Source organism: Colletes gigas, unplaced genomic scaffold (genome assembly GCF_013123115.1).
Source record: "Colletes gigas isolate AHSC1104 unplaced genomic scaffold, ASM1312311v1 Colletes_gigas_Sc00001, whole genome shotgun sequence".
Lineage (NCBI taxonomy): Eukaryota > Metazoa > Arthropoda > Insecta > Hymenoptera > Colletidae > Colletes > Colletes gigas.
Window position 1 is genome coordinate 5,222,746 of NW_025106630.1, and position 17,561 is coordinate 5,240,306.

Below are 17,561 nucleotides of genomic sequence, written 5' to 3' on the forward strand. Positions count from 1 at the left end.
TAAACTATGTTTATTGCATAATTGAATTAGAAATTTATTGCGAGAATTATTTTTTCTTCGATAATTTTGCATTCTCTAACCTCTTCAAGCCCTTGCCCACATATGTGGGCGTTTAGTTTTTTTTTTTATAATTATAGTTACTGTCAATAATAAATAGAAAAAAAAAATCGTGAAGAGGTTAAGGATGATTTCAGTTCATACGACGCGGAGTATCATTACTAGACTGCGGATCTTTATGCAAATTCACATTTTTATTAATAGAATTAATGAAACGGAAGCTTCGCAGAGGGCTGTCTCAACCCCTAAATATAATAATTCGTATCTTACTTTAAGTATTTCTTATATTTTTGCATATTAAATGCATTCTGTAGTTTTTTCAGGATTAAAATCTCCCATAAATGCATAAACATCCGCAGTCTAATCATTACAAATAAAAATGCTAGTGCGCCATCGATATATGGAATAACATTTATTATTTCATTCAAAATCGATAAAACGTGACGAAAAAAAAATATTTATATCTTGAAATCTCAAAGAATATACGTGAAAAGCTTCATCTAACTTTCATGCTGTAAAAAATTGTCAATTATCTTTACACGAATCTCACCCCTTAAATCAATCCTAATCTGCGTACGCGAAACGCCGATTTAAACTTAAGAAGATGCAGAAACGCAGCTTTAGGCTCAGAAAGGACACCTTTCCAAGTCATAAGTGTGATTAAAACTTTTAATTTGGAAAGATTTTTCCCAAGTTGCTTCAGCCCCCAATGTTTGCTCCGCATACGTGGAGAAATGACTCCAGCTTCGAATCGAAAGACAAACAGTCCTTCGACGTGGCCTCAGGCTACGCGTTTTCGAACGAAAAGAATTCCCTCGGTGGCTTAGATAATTCAATTTGCGAAGCAAACGATACGAAGCGACCGTGCGAAGTTTAATGAAGCCGGATTAGGATATTAGCATATCTGGGATGAGGATCGGCGCGCGGAGGAGTCGAAGACATTTCAAGATTATCTGCGTTTCCGCAAACGATACCTGGTACACTTTTTGTCGCGAGGTCAAAGAGTCACGGTGCTTTATGAGCTCAGAGGACTCTTTAATTAAACCGTACGAGTGACAAATGGTTCTTGAAATTGCTATTTAATATGCAAACTGCAGCAGAAATCGCACTGTGTGTGTACTTGTTACGCGACAAATCATCGCGCGAAGATAAATCTAAGTTACATAAAAGTTGATACACGTACTGTTTCGCTGTGAATCAGACCAAACAGTATGAAATGCGACTTTCAAAGGAGTCATTAACCCTTATTATGCTGGATTATTCTATCACCGTTACGACTATCGAATATCCAGATTATCCGGATAATCAACAAATTGAGACCACTCGGGTCTGATTTTGCGCATAGCCGTTGTAAATCTTCTTATTTAACTCGCGCTACCGAACATATTTCACGAAGTTATCGGAGAAGATCTCGTTCCGTTTACGTAACGCGTACCCCCCTCCTCCCTGTCGAAGTTCTCGAGTTTCAGCGCGGACAAGGTTGTTAAATTATTATTTAGCGACAGTTATTTCCATATAGAAGTGAATCACCCGTTCGATCCGCGGAGGCTGCGAATAATCTGGATCGAGGTGAACCAGAAACCTGAACGCGCGTAAAAGAATACGATAGCCGTGATCAATGTCTCCGCGATGTATGGTATCTTGATATTTAAGTAGACCACCGGTTTTCGGTGACGATACCATAAACGAGGAGATTCATCCTGGTCGTCCGTGCATCGGCAGAATTGCAGCGAATTTGTTTGGAAATTCTGTCGTCGTGTTATTAAAAATGATAAAAAAAAAGTAGGGTTGGGGAGGGTGGGCTGCGGAATTAATGAATTTCGGTGTAATTAAATTTGCATAGAGCACTTTTAGGTAACGGGGTGGTCGTGATACAGTTTTTTTTTCTTTTTTTTTTTTTTGCCGCGATTTATTCAAATCCACGCGGAAGGGAAATTTCGTTATCTTTTATTCTTCGGCCCTTTTACATTGTTTCGCACACTTCGGGGCACGTACGACGATAATGAAGGTTAATTAGACGAAGATGGGTTGACGCATCGAGCGTTTAAATTAATAACAGCACGCTATCTACAGTCTCCGGGAGAATATATTCAGCCAGCGTGGTTGATTGTCGTAAATTGGCTTCAATTTCTTCAATTTGCAAGGAAGTAAAAATTCATGTACCGTGGGCGGCATCTGTGACCGTCCGTGCTCAGCCGTGGATAACGTAGGTACTGATTTACCTCCCGAGTCGCGTGCATCGCTGCGCTTTCGACCACGTATGCAGGTGGCGCATCCACGTACGTATCAATTCGCGCCAATAGTTAATCGCCCATCCAAGTTCGTCAGAGGCACGTTTTGTCGGTGTTGTGCTCCGTTTTTTGTCAAATCTTTTCAACAATCAAACAATGTCAAGCGACATACTAACGCACAATACTTTTATTAGCTTGCAAGGTAACTGCGTACGCTCATCTGTCTTTCCAGCGACCGTGATCTTATCGAAAAGCACGAAATACGAATCGTCGAAAGATAACCCTTTTCACGGTCGCCATTACCAAGCACCGAAAGCAAGGTCGTCATAGGTTAATGCATTTCAAATATATTTTGTTTCAGTTGCCGGATTTGAACAATCTCGATGAAAAGGTGAGTGGTACCACGAATTCCCCAATTCATCTATACAAATAGCTCTCAAGGTATCATTATGGGTAAGTGAAATCTAAGAACAATCTGTTTTTCTTTTCCGATCGTCAGTTTTCACGAATCGAAGTATCTCGATCCGTGGTATTATCGAACGTCGATATACTTACGATTCGAACCGTTTTCGTTCGCGAACGCGAACGATACCGTTTCGAGATGGATACAGCGTCGCGGACCGTTGGACACGCGTACGCGAGATTTCACGTCGGCTTAGAAATTACGAGCATAGACTGAAGAGGACGTGCTCGGAATCGCGAATGAGGCGTGGGCCGGATTAATTTCTCGTAAGGAGGGAGGTTATGTAATCCCCGGGAAAAATATGTACGCGAAACTAATAACATTTCGTGACGGTGGCGAACGGGGTAGACGAACGTTGTTAATGCGAGCAAACAGTTTCGAAGGCTGCACCGTGCCCCGAAAGTTGCTCGCGCGCGTCTCCGAATCTGCCACTTGGATTACATTACGCGCGTTAGAATCGAGCTCCTTACGGCTTACGTGGGATTTAGAACAATACGGGAGTAAATCTTAATGATAACGTTGATACAAGCTTGCTCGATCGAACAACTATACTTCGTTCGCATGGAACGTTCCGCGTTTGGGACCGATGTTAAATATTTTTTTTCCCGTTATATCTTATGGAAAAGAATATCACGGTGCAGTTGATTCAGGCGTCAACACGTGGTACAGGTAGCCCTCCTACAACACGGTTTCGCTATAACACTGTACTTCTACAGCACTGGATAACATGATTTTTTGCTAACATATTTAAAAGCTAAATTACATGAAAAAATATAAACAAATTATAATTTATTAAATTAAGGTCGCGTTAAATTAAAATAATATTTTTTGTTTTGTGTTACACATACACTTATATTTTTCATAAAAATTAAGTTGCTTATGTAGAATTAAAAAAAAAAATATTTGTTTTAATCAATTTTCATAACACGGTTTCACAGAACACGGTATTTTCTAGGAACCTATCTGCTGTGTTATAGGAGGGTTAGAATAAATATAAATTGCAATAAGTTGTAATAGGAAAGATGTTTCTCGGGATGTACTCTAAACAGAACACTTGTACTTAATGGGGTTTAGTATCTCGTAATTCGATACGAAACATTTTACGCGCAGATGGAACTCGATAATAATTTAAAAACATTATTTATTGCGGCAGCTTTGAACAAATGTGTTGGAGCTTCTTTCTTTTCGCGATTAAACGCAGTTATAACTGCATCAACACCTGCTCCGCTTTTAGCTCGTTCATCAACTTTAGCGATCGCAGGTGTTCGCTTACTAATTCGTTATAATCAAATGTTAATGCAGAATAAATTGCATTTATTAATGCTATCTCGAAATTAACAATTACTCAAGGTGGAATTATACGCTAGTTTCGAATACGTTTACGTTGTACGCGCGATCCTTTCAGCGGAACGATCCGCGGCGTTCGCGATTTATTGCCAGGACGATCACGCGTGATTTTCGTCTATTCTCGATTGTTTAGCCGCGCACAAGGTAAGGAGCTTCTTTCATATTCATTAACGCGTAAATACATTCGGCCATCGAATCGATCTCGAACACTTTCGAACGTTTCGCGTTTCTGTATTTTGTAATTTAAATGTTTCATTTGTATATCAGCGAACGAACGGATAAATGATCGCTTATCATTTATTTGTTATTCGAGATTATTATTCGCATAAGAATTCTGCGTTGCTGGTGCACGTGTACCCGATAACATTCAAAATCGTATCACCTCGAAACAGAATCTGTCTTTTCACTTTTTTTCACGCAGTACGACTCGTAGCTGTTACCGGACATCCTGTGCAAATAATGCCTCGTTCGTAACTTAAAATATAATTCATTCGAGGGTTAAAGTGTATCCCGTGTACTTTTTTTCTCTCTCTTGTGATTCAACGATGGTAACCCTATCCGCGTGTTATTGTTCGTTGATTTTTAACGAAGTTGCGTAACGCGCGATTTCCACGATGCCTCGCGATAATTGGCCGATTATTCAAGAAACGGTCGACGAGCACGGTGGATCGGGCTCGTAGGTGGAGCCACGCGGAAACAGATCATTAAGATAATCGATCGTGAAATTACGCGCGCTCCTTCGGTCAGCCGGTGACTCGTGAGAACAACACGGTTTATTGTTCGAACGATCGCACGCTGGGATAATAATCTCCAAAACGTGACAATTGCAAAATCTCGCGTGTACTGATTTCAACGACTGTTAACCCTTCTAGATCCGAAAAGTCGCGGGGTTAACGAATAAACATCGATTCTAAAAATATAATTATTCGAGGTTTAATGGGCTAAGTTGTATCGTACGCGTTTAGCTTGTGAAACGTTACAATGTCGCAATTGAGGCAAAGTGTATACTCAATCTATGATGGTATTTAATTAAATCGGTTTCTAGTCCGTAACAACATTAAATATTTATGACTATCCGGCGAAGGCTTCAATTTAGTAGTAACATTCGTTATTAGGTAACATTATTTTTCCGCGTACTTCCGCCTTGTTTTTTAACCGCTTAACGCTCTATACCGAGTATAATCGCGAGCATGCATATTACATTTTTTCGTTCACCCGAGTTGAACCGAACTTTGAAAGTATAAACATTCGGGTGGCTGTCGAAAACAAACAAATTAAACTATTTAAAAAAAAAAAAAATGCTAAATACTGGTTTTACTAAAAACCAGTCAAAATGACCGATTCGTAATTTCTAATAAAACCTGGGAAAAATTTATTTGTCTGAATTTTGGGAAATTTATCGTAATTTTTTATAAGAGAATACATAAACAATTATTTCCATTGCATTATATATTTCATCGCGTATCTATCGTTTCAATTTCTTTGGTACAAATAAACACACTATAATTGTCGGTAGTTCTAGTGTTAAAGTGTAAAAAAATATTCATAAGATTCAATAACAATACTGGTGTTTCGGATTTTTATTAGTCGAACACTTGTGTACAAATTCGACTTTAAAATTTTAGGAATTGTTATACTTTTAATTTATGGAAACAAAAAAAATATTGATTTTTTCGATCTGTTACACGAGAATCCCCCCTTAAATTTTCTATAAGAGAATGAATAAACACTCAATTTCATTGCATTTCTAGTGTTAATATATGCTTGCAGCAAATTGTTTAATCTTCGAAAGATTTTTCAGTATCGTCGATAGTTTGCTCAAAGACTATGCCCTCTCGATATTTAGCGATATCTGATTCGATGGTCTGGCATTTATAGCGAACGGTGGTCGTTGCATCACAGATTTTCGTATCACGACATTGTCTGCCAGATCGATCGCAATTCCATAAGCGGCAATCTACTTTTCTCGATCGTTTTCCATTATTTTTCGGCCGTTCAGAACGAATTCACCGATCGAACGCATTATCCTAATGAAACAACGCTCGCGAACGGCGTACGTGCATACGTTATCGACTATTTATCCTCCCGGGTGAGATTTCCGAGAACCGTTGTTACTCAATTACGTGGAAAACAAAATCATCGAGTTCGAATGGAGCTAATTTCAGGGAAACGACGAGATCGCGGTCACGTCGCAGAACGAACGATTCCAGGAACGTATTCGATAACTGTCTCGATTCTAAAACGTATCTAATTATGTTTCGGAAGTATCAGGATCCTTGGAAAAAATTCATTAGGCTTCCATGACGTCGACACGATAGATTCGATGCAATCGTTAAAATTAACTCATTAGCTCCCAGAAAAACATTTTTAGTATATCACAATTACTTCAATATTACAAAGGCAATAATTTGCGTCTAATTCTTAGGTATTCTAGGAATCGTGTCACGCGTTTCTAGCCTCTTTCGTGCGCAATTAAACGATTAAAAATAGTGTAATGGTAAAAACGACTGACGACAAAGTAACGTTTATACTTTCATAGTGGAATCCCTGATAAAAACGACTGACGACTGAATGATGTTTACACTTTCGATGTTGGAATATTTTCGAAGCTAACGATATGCACAATTTTTACGAACTTCGAGGGGTGATTTCGCGGAAGATCGTGCGGAAACCGCGAAACGCGATCGAAAGAGACGCACGGGAGAGTTCGACGACCGAGTCAAGTAGATAACGAGCAACGTGTCGTCGCGGAATTGAAGGATATTATTTCGCGAGCAGGATTGCGTAACACACCGGCGACGATTACGCGCGATGTTGCGCGGGCCTAGGTAAACGTTCACGGGATCACGAATCGTCGAGCGAAATTACGAACGATTCGTTCGCAGCGTAGGGGGAAGAATTAAGCTCAAAATAAAGGGGTTAAAATGCTTGGCGGTTCTCGAGTATTTGTTTTGCTTTCCAATCGTCGCGTTCTTCTTCCATGAAACGCTCGATCAAATCGTTCCACTTTTTATTACTTTATGTGTTACGTATTTTCATGGAAATATAATTGTAACAGTTTTTTGAATGAAAGAAATAGTTATTGTCGATAATAGTTGAGGTTGAGGTTGATTGAATTACGTGAGCCCTGTTGTATTGGTGATTATTCACCAATTTTCCATAAATGAATAAATAGCTGTGTAGTCTAGTGATCATATAGAAAACATAAATATGGTTTCAAGTACAATAAATTTATTATACGATACTAATTGAGGGTGAAGCTGATCGAATTACGTGGTTTATCCTATATAGAATTTAATTTTTAACCCTGTTGCATTGGTGATTATTAGACTGCAGATCTTTGTGCAAATTCATATTTTTATTGATAGAATTAATGAAATGGGAGCTTTATAGAAGGTTGCCTCAACCCTTAAATATAATAATTCGTATTTTTAAATATTTCTTATATCATTGCATGGTAAGTCCATTCTGTAGTTTTTTGATGATTAAAATTTCCCATAAATGCATACACATCAGCAGTCTAGTGATTATATAGAAATGATAAATATGTGCATTCGAGGTACAATGAATTTATTTGAACCCTTACATGGATTATTATGCGGTTCTCCGCAAGTTTAACACTAGATTTACGGGTATTGATCGCACGTATATTTATTGATACCTTTCATGTTGACAATTACCTTAAAATACGATTTTTCTTTCAATTAAAATATGTATTCTCACCAATGCATCAATCAAATTCAACATAAGTTGTTAAAAAATAATATTTTACGCGTTCTGCAATTTTAAATATGGAATCAGACATCCGTCAAATTGACTTCCGTAAATCTAGTGTTAAACTAACGATCTTTTAATACATGCCAATGTAATTATCTAAAAATGTATCCAATCCCCCATTGGTTCATTAATTTTTGAATGCCTTAAAGGAATGATGAGTTCCATGTATCAATTAGGTAAAAATCAACGTTAAGCTCAATTCCATCAGTTCCTCGTATCTAAAAAACATTACATAGGCTACCTTAGCTGTCCAATCGACACTCTAGTCGCATTGTTGACAAACGACGATCGCGTTAAATTGGAATCCTTTCAAGACTCTCTGTATCCTTTCATCGAAACTTTGAGCCCCGGATCTTCGAGTGAATCCTGATGCTTGAAGATAATAGAAGCAAAAAAAAAGAAAAAAAGTAGAGTGAATCGAAAAACGACAATTGGACATCGAAGCCGGGGAACTCGTTCGGCTCGAAACGCGTTCTTGCGTAACGACTCGTTCCCGGCTGAGATCCGAGCGAGTCTGTCCCGTGGCACAGGCCGCGTTTGCATACAAGCTCTGTTATGCATAACCGGCTGCACGCAGAACCGGCCCCGTAGGTGCCTTTAGAGGTTAAGAAAATATCTGTGTCACCCGCAGCGATCGGTCGACCGGTTGCCAGATACTCGGTTGTAAACAGGATGGAATTTGCATGCATATTCAAGCGACGGAGCCTGCACGAGAGCATCGAGGTCGTGGCACGGCTCGCGCGCGCGCTCTTATGCCAAGGTCCGAGAGTAAAAGCGGAGGTTTCGGTGAAAGTGCGCGACAGCCACGCTCGAGCAGGGTCATTTCGGTTAATGACACCCCGAAGAAGCCCGGTCGAGGTCAACGCGCGCTCATCTCGGCTCCTTTCCTCCTGTCAAGAACGATCCCTCAACTATGACCGATATAATCACCGTTACTCCTCCGGGTTTCGAACGAGAAGGCTCCCGAAATAACTCCTTTGTGCGAGATCGACTCCATGAAACAACTAATGGAAATTTATTACGAATATAAAAACTTGAGGCTCGAAACTTGGAAACAATTCGAACAGTGGGTGGTTCCATAACTCAGTGTGGTTTTAAGATTTTGCAAATTTCTGAGAGATCTTTTTTGATAGAGACTATCGAGGCGATCCAAAGTCCCGTGAATATGATTATTTTGTTAGAGATCGTTGTAAATAACTCCTTCGTTCTGTGTTTCGAGATCAACTCCATGGAACAACAGATAAAAATTTATTACGAATATAGAAAGTTAGGACTCTGATGCTAGAATTTACAAAAATTTGGAAACTGGATTTGATCGATTTGGAAACACACGAGATACTCTTTAACCCCAGTAGCAGATGTTTCGCTTTTATGGAATCTTCTGTTCTGTAACTTGTATGAAGAAATCACGTTTCCACGTTCACGAGCTTCCCAATAAGAGCTTTCCCATATTATATCATTTTTTTCGTATACCAAACATAATTTGAACCACAGAAGGTTAAACGAGAGTAAGATATCGAGTATTCACTGATAGTTTTAAGATTTTCAAGATTTCTCAGCCTCCTGAGACGGATATATACGGATTCCAGGCGATCCAAAGTCCCGTGAATATGGTTATTTTGTTAGAGATCGTTGTAAATAACTCCTTCGTTCTGTTATTCGAGATCAACTCCATGGAACAACAGATAAAAATTTATTACGAATATAGAAAGTTAGGACTCTGATGCTAGAATTTACAAAAATTTGGAAACTGGATTTGATCGATTTGGAAATAAACGAGATATTCTTTAACCCCAGTAGCAGATGTTTCGCTTTTATGGAATCTTCTGTTCTGTAACTTGTATGAAGAAATCACGTTTCCACGTTCACGAGCTTCCCAATAAGAGCTTTCCCATATTATATCATTTTTTTCGTATACCAAACATAATTTGAACCACAGAAGGTTAAACGAGAGTAAGATATCGAGTATTCACTGATAGTTTTAAGATTTTCAAGATTTCTCAGCCTCCTGAGACGGATATATACGGATTCCAGGCGATCCAAAGTCCCACGAATGATCGTAAATTTGTTAGAAATCGCAAGACACGAGTCAATTATTGAAACCGGTGGAAAAATGAATCAAAGTCCCAGGAAAGTGCATATACGGTGGCTCCATTGCTCCTCGCTTTCGCTTATTGTGTGCAAATTCATAGTAAACACGGCGTCGAGCGGTAGTCGTGCGATCGCGCGCGAATCATCAATTACATTTACGATCTACCGATCGTCGCAAACAGCCCCGTAACGACGAGTCGCCTGCGCGTGTGTCACGCACACACGAGCCACCCCGTACATGGCCACTCTTGGTAAGCAACAGTGGTTGCCAAATCGCGGCTGCTATTAATAAATGGAAAATCATTTGCGTAATAGAACCATCGCGAATCTCTGCGACCTCTTCGTCTTTTATTCGATGAAAATGTTCCTGTTGGGTCCGAATCGCAGAGAATGATCGACATTCGGTCTGACAACTTGGTTTCTCGTAAACCAACGAAGATATTGACGCGATTTTCCTTTTAAATTAACTTCCGGTAGTCCTGTGACATTCCAAATCATGAGTATTTCATAATCGAACTTGGGAAACGCTTTCTCCCTTTTTTTAAGGAATTCCAGAATCGCTCTTTTTGTTACTCGTACGACGTATGAAACGTGATATTTTAACTACTAGTTTGCGTTTGATACTTTCATAACATCATAACTGGGACACTTGAATCGCAAGCATAATATTGTAGAGGTTAGTAGAATTATTTACGTATTATGAATACAGGTAGAAACTAGTGTAGAGTTTGTCAATATTCTATCGACATTTTTCTTATTTTGTGATTGAAGTTGGTCTATATTACTATTAAGTACCAATATAAATATTACTATTTAGACTGTTTTTAATTGTGTACGATGGGAAGCTTCGTAGAATAGGATAGTTAAAAATATGAGAATCTGCACAGGTGCAATTAATTTTGCATGCAATTGGAAACGTTATTTATTCTCTTATTTTTCTAGAACAACTGGAAAACAGAGTAGAAACGCATAGTTACCGAAAACGTGAAATACACGAACGATGCTCGACATGTCTACAATTTTTCGATTAATGAAAACGTCGAATAACAGTCGGATGTTTTCTGAAAAATCGCAAGAAAATGTTCAGCTATTGCAGCGATAGATCACGATCCCTGTCGATTAGCTAGACGTGTCGCATCACCGCGACTGAATTAAACGATTAAAAATACCTTCTCACCGTCTACTATTTACGGCGGTATCGTGAATAATAATCGATAATGCGCTCATCGGTCGCGATGGGTGATCTATGCCGTAAGACCGCGACTACTTTTAGAACCACGCATAACAATTAACGTCCCTCGTTCGCGGCGAGCGTTGTTTCTTCGAACGGTAAAATCCGCGTAGAAAATATTCGACAAATTTTCAAAAATTCAAAAATAAAATTGGGAGAAATTCCACGCGACAATACTGAACTGTCGAGTAGAGACAGTCTATTAGAGGAAAATACAATAAAAACTATAAAAAAATTATAAGACACATGGGAACCATTGAGCATGGTCGATAAATAATTTTGCCCAGTTTTCATTCGAATAATTATTTCTTTTATCAGAGATTAATTACAAATAGAAGTCTTCCATGGAACGCAAAAATAAAAATACAGTCGAACCTCCATAAGATGAAAATTTTGTTCATTCAACAGAACTTTAACTCGAATTATCTGCCACATACGTTACATGCATTATTTTAACTTGTATAAATCGAACTTTTATCGTGGCTAACTGGAAATAAATGAACCCTGAGAAACGTAAGACGAAGTTTTATAGAAAAGTGTAATGTCATTGGAGACATATTCTCTGCTTTAGTTATCGTTGAATATTGGCCAACAATCTATTAAATCTTTAACACAAAGTAAAATTATAGTCTTTGACTGTAATAGAATTTGTAAAGTAAATAGTTCGCCTTTAAAAATTGAATTTTTCGTTCTTCAAGTCACTACAATCGGAAAGTCAACCATCATATATAGTCTCTGTAAGTCGAATTTTCGTACATTGAACCTCTCTTCGAAAATCTATGACTCGAAGATTTTAGCTCTCAGTAGTCCACGAAATTTAGTTGAAAGGTGTCTCCGATCGGAGGTTATTAAAACGTCGATTAATCCCGTTCTAGCAGTTAGCCGTGCGTTTGTTTACCGCGTTACGAAGTACACTTTGCAGATAAATATAGACGATTGCTCGCGTCGACGCACGGAAAACTGACCTCGGTCTGAGCGGTGGTAGCGGTAAAACGGGAAACGACATGCGGGTCCGCGCGGAATAAATGTAATTAAACAAACAACGAGCGTAACGCGCCACAATACAAGACGGTTGTGCCCAATGAACCACTTCTGCGTCGCTTTTTTCCCTTTTTTTTTTTATCGTTGTTGCATCTTTCCGAGCGCGGGACGAACAATCGTCGCTATTGTACGCGGGGCGTCGGTTTTAACAAAGAGAGATCGGGCACGGCGGGGAAAAAGAAAAGGAAAAAGCGAGACACGGGCGTTGAACGTGCCACGGTTGAAAAGAAAAATGGCGACGCGGCCCGTAAACCGCGGTTCAAGAAATTTTTCGAGCCCGATCGTGACACGGCGGTGCACATCTGGAACGATATTCGATCGCCTAACGTCCAGATTGCTCGCGTCGATATACCGTGACGAGTGCACTCGGCAGCCGGTGCACCCGGGGATGCTAATAAAAGCGAACCGGGTCCATGAACGTTCCAGGAGTCTGTATGCACGGCGCAGAAGTGCGTGGTAATTAGTTGTGGTTGGATTCAGATTGAAATTACCGGGTCATTGCGGTTGCAGGCGATAAAGACTGTTCCCGTTACCGTTGCTCGTTTTGCTCGCGTACGCCGATCGTTCCTCGCGATCCTCTAAACCGAGGCCCCCTTTATCTTTAACGTTAACGTTAACGTACACGAAACAACGCAACAACGAATTCATTAAAACGAGAAGCGATATTTGACAATTTTTTTACAGCGTAAGGGTTCGATGTAACTTTTCGCCACTATTCACATATATTCTTCAACGTTTCAAGATACAAATATATTTTTTTCCCCGTTACATTTTGTCTACTTTGAATGAAATAATAAATGTTCTTATGTGCAGTCTAGTATTTTTTTTTATGTGATCTAGAATAAAAAATCGACATTTTGTTCGTAATAGTACCCAGCGTTGTATAAACCAAAATCCTCCTTAAAAAATGCAAAATTATCGAAGATGATCTGAACACAAAAGTATGATTCTTGCTATAAACTTCTAATTTAATTATGCGATAAACATAGTTTAAATAACTATTATTACGAAGGATGTTAGTTCATACGACATGTGGTACACTTATGAACAAAATGTCGTTCGATTTTGTATTCTAGATCAAAGGAACAAAATTCTAAACTATATACATATAAGGAATAACATTTATTATTTCATCCAACGTATTTCTATCTTGAAATGTTAAAGAATATATGTGGAAGGTGATGAAAATGCTTCGATATATTTGTCTATTGAGTAACTGTATTCTTAGACCATAGACATATTTTGTATCGAATATCCAAAATTTTCGACAATCGGTACGATGGATCTTAAATTATTTAACGTGTTATTGGCTCCAACCTCCCCTACACAAAGGAAACTCGTGATCCCCCGTTTCTAATTTCGATATGCTCGAGTCCCCGTTTCCAAGGAAATTTTTCTCCGATCGAATCCACGAAGAATGGATCGCACGGTTCGCTTCTTCCTTTACTCGACACACTTCTCGACCCTGCCTATTTATATCGTCGAGTAAGATCAACGTGGCTCGCGGAGTTTGAGAGATGACAGACATATTGCTGATGTGGTTTTACGGGACTATCAATAGCCTTAATGGTGGCTCTGTTGTTCTGGAACGCGATGGATTAATGCCTGCGCTAGATTCGATCCGAATGTTCTTCCTTTTCGTAAACACACTTCGGAAGCAACCTGTCTTGTTAGTTGGGTGCGCGATTCCGCTAAATCCGTGCAGGCCACCATAAACCGAGACTTTAGGGGCTTGTTTACCCGTTGATAGAAGGACTTCCAGGACTATAGCGTTCGAGTATTTACGGTGCCGTGGATTTGATTGTTGGAGAGACCAGATTCTTATCGTGCACCTTATTTTACGAACACCCCTGTGCTGTTTAGCTTAGGTTAGTGTTTATGGCCGCGGTCCACTCGTACGAAGCACATAACTCCGGTGGACCCACCAGCCTCTCCCATAACTTCCTTTATTAGAAGAGAACCCAGAAATACTCGAGGCGCAAAATTGTGGACCAGTTATGGACTATTTCGAACCGATTTTAGTCGTTTGAATCAGCGTTTCTTAATCTTCTTTTTCCACGAACCCTTTCTATGAAATGTTCCTCGAATTGTCGAAAATCCTGACTTGCTCAGATAGACATCAGATTCCTCAGAGACTTGTTCAGTTTCAATTTTTTCTCATTTTTGGTTCCAAGATTAATGACATTATTTTTGACTCGGTCTGCATCTTCGATACAATTTATATTGGACAGGAAAGGATCGCGGATACACGTTCAATTTTAACGCTATCGAGATAAAAATATTCGTTAAAAGAATTCTTTTCTAACAAATATTTAGAGGCCTCTTACGCTGGTTCCTTTTACGGCTATAATGATTAACATTCTCATACGAAGTTTTTACAAGAACTAGTCAGAGAAATGTACTTTCGAAAACGTGAAACATTTATCAGAAAAAATTCCATAGTTACGGGGCAAAAAATTCTTGAAAAGTGGCTTTATTTTCGGCCATCACCGTGGTTTCCCCCCCCTTAATCCATTATCGTGGCTTCGTATATCATGATCGTGGTTGGATAAGCAGGGTCTTCGCGATGTATCCTTGACACGTCTCTCGAAACCGGCTATTAAAAGTTCCTCGTCGTTGGTTCCCTCGGGCGAGCTCACTTCCTCGTCCGTGCGTGTATGCGAGAGCACGTGCACACCCGGATTGCGTGATCCGCCGAATACATCGATGGAGGACACGCGGTCCTGCTGGTATACGTATGGTTTGGCGCCACTCTTTGCAAACAGAAGCACGTGTCGTCCGAGAAAACAAGACCTCGAGAAAGAAGGAGAGCGCGTCAGAAAGGGAAGGGAACGAGAGAGAGAGGCCCTTCGTACGAATCGATGAGACGTAAATTCCTTCGACCAAGTAACGCTGGAACCACCGAGGCACAATTTCGAAACCCCCCTCGCCCCCCTTTTGCGATCGATCACCCACGTGTCCTTTCGAACAACCAAATTATACGTATCGTCGCGGCGTTTAATCTTCACGCGACCGTAAGGAGGCCGGAATAGCGTTGAATTATTTATTCGTTCCACGCGCTGGCGTTTATCGTAAAATGTAACGAAGAGTCGCGATTGGAAATCGAACGATGAACGCGAATAACCGACGAACGAGGGAGGATCGAGCGTATCTCACGCGAATCGGGTCAGTTTGCGAAAATATCCTGAGTTCAAAATAATTTGCTAAGCGTTGGGGAGCTATTCTTCCGTTGTCGTGACAATGAACGAATAAAATTTGTGATTATCTCACAAGCAATAATTTAGACCAGTGGTTCGCGGACCGTAGAAGAACCGTAGATATCTGTAGATTACTGGACTTGCACATAGAACTTTTAAATATATAGTTTCTATAGCTGAAATAAATCTATCGATTCAATATCCTGAACTTACCACTATGTTTTGTACAGATAAATTATAAGAATGACGTCTTCGAAATTTTCAAATGCTGTAATTTTTCACTGGAATTGAATTTTAAGTAAACCGGATGAAAATTGACTGACAAAGAGTTATTGAACTGCCCAGTTTGAAAAATAAGTGACTTCCCATCCCTTTTTCGACCTAACGAACTGATAAGCATGTATGCCTCGAGGGTTAGCAGGAGACAAAGGTCTCTGCTAGAGCCTTTGATCTTCTACGTGACTCTAGTTCCGTCTCGCCCTCGTAGCCCCAACGGTTTCACACGTGTTTAAATACGATTCAGACTGCGTATTCTTAAATTTTGTTACCTTCAATAAACGCAAAAAACACAGATTCAACCATCATACGATTTTTTATTGTCGAAGAACGTGTATTTTAACTTGTAATTTTGCTGATAGAGTCAATTACCCTAATATGGAATATTTTCTTTTATATATATGTTTCACTTGCTTGTAGAACTTTTATGAAAACTTAAATATTACGAATTTATAGGAAAATTTCAATTCCTTTAGGAATTGTTTTCTCGACAGTGGGAAGGATTTTGGGGGTATTTCTGCTCCTAATATGATTGTACTTGACCCCCGCAAGCAATAATACTTGTTTCAGAAGAAATTGAAATTTTTTTTTTTCCGTCGAAAATCTCTGGCACCCCCCCTTCCCTTTTTTTCGAAAAATTCGATTTTCACTTTTGACAAATTTACTCGACGATTTACAGATAAATAGTCTAATACGTGTCTGTAGGTACCCATGGGACGTATTTCAAGCTCTGTTTCAAAAAATAATTGGAATAAAATAACATTTAATTTCATCAAAAATTTCAATTCCTTTAGGAATTTTTTTCTCGACAGTGGGAAGGATTTTGGGGGTATTTTTGCTCCTAATATGATTGTAATTGACCCCCGCAAGCAATAATACTTGTTTCAGAAGAAATTGAAATTTTTTTTTTTTCGTCGAAAATCTCTGGCACCCCCCCTTCCCTTTTTTTCGAAAAATTCGATTTTCACTTTTGACAAATTTACTCGACGATTTACAGATAAATAGTCTAATACGTGTCTGTAGGTACCCATGGGACGTATTTCAAGCTCTGTTTCAAAAAATAATTGGAATAAAATAACATTTAATTTCATCAAAAATTTCAATTCCTTTAGGAATTTTTTTCTCGACAGTGGGAAGGATTTTGGGGGTATTTTTGCTCCTAATATGATTGTACTTGACCCCCGCAAGCAATATACTTGTTTCAGAAGAAATTGAAATTTTTTTTTCGTCGAAAATCTCTGGCACCCCCCCCTTCCCTTTTTTTCGAAAAATTCGATTTTCACTTTTGACAAATTTACTCGACGATTTACAGATAAATAGTCTAATACGTGTCTGTAGGTACCCATGGGACGTATTTCAAGCTCTGTTTCAAAAAATAATTGGAATAAAATAACATTTAATTTCATCAAAAATTTCAATTCCTTTAGGAATTTTTTTCTCGACAGTGGGAAGGATTTTGGGGGTATTTTTGCTCCTAATATGATTGTAATTGACCCACCGCAAGCAAATATACTTGTTTCAGAAGAAATTGAAATTTTTTTTTCGTCGAAAATCTCTGGCACCCCCCCCTTCCCTTTTTTTCGAAAAATTCGATTTTCACTTTTGACAAATTTACTCGACGATTTACAGATAAATAGTCTAATACGTGTCTGTAGGTACCCATGGGACGTATTTCAAGCTCTGTTTCAAAAAATAATTGGAATAAAATAACATTTAATTTCATCAAAAATTTCAATTCCTTTAGGAATTTTTTTCTCGACAGTGGGAAGGATTTTGGGGGTATTTTTGCTCCTAATATGATTGTAATTGACCCCCGCAAGCAATAATACTTGTTTCAGAAGAAATTGAAA

At 39.0% G+C, this 17,561-nt stretch overlaps 1 protein-coding gene across 1 annotated transcript in view; it reads left to right on the forward strand.

Moving 5' to 3' along the window:
- Positions 1 to 17,561, forward strand: part of LOC122405506 (sestrin-1) — a 214,972-nt gene that overhangs the window by 72,205 nt on the left and 125,206 nt on the right. The window contains exon 6 of the mRNA XM_043410314.1: positions 2,650 to 2,679. Within this exon, the coding sequence (XP_043266249.1) occupies positions 2,650 to 2,679 (30 nt within the window). The remainder of the gene's footprint in view (positions 1 to 2,649; positions 2,680 to 17,561) is intronic.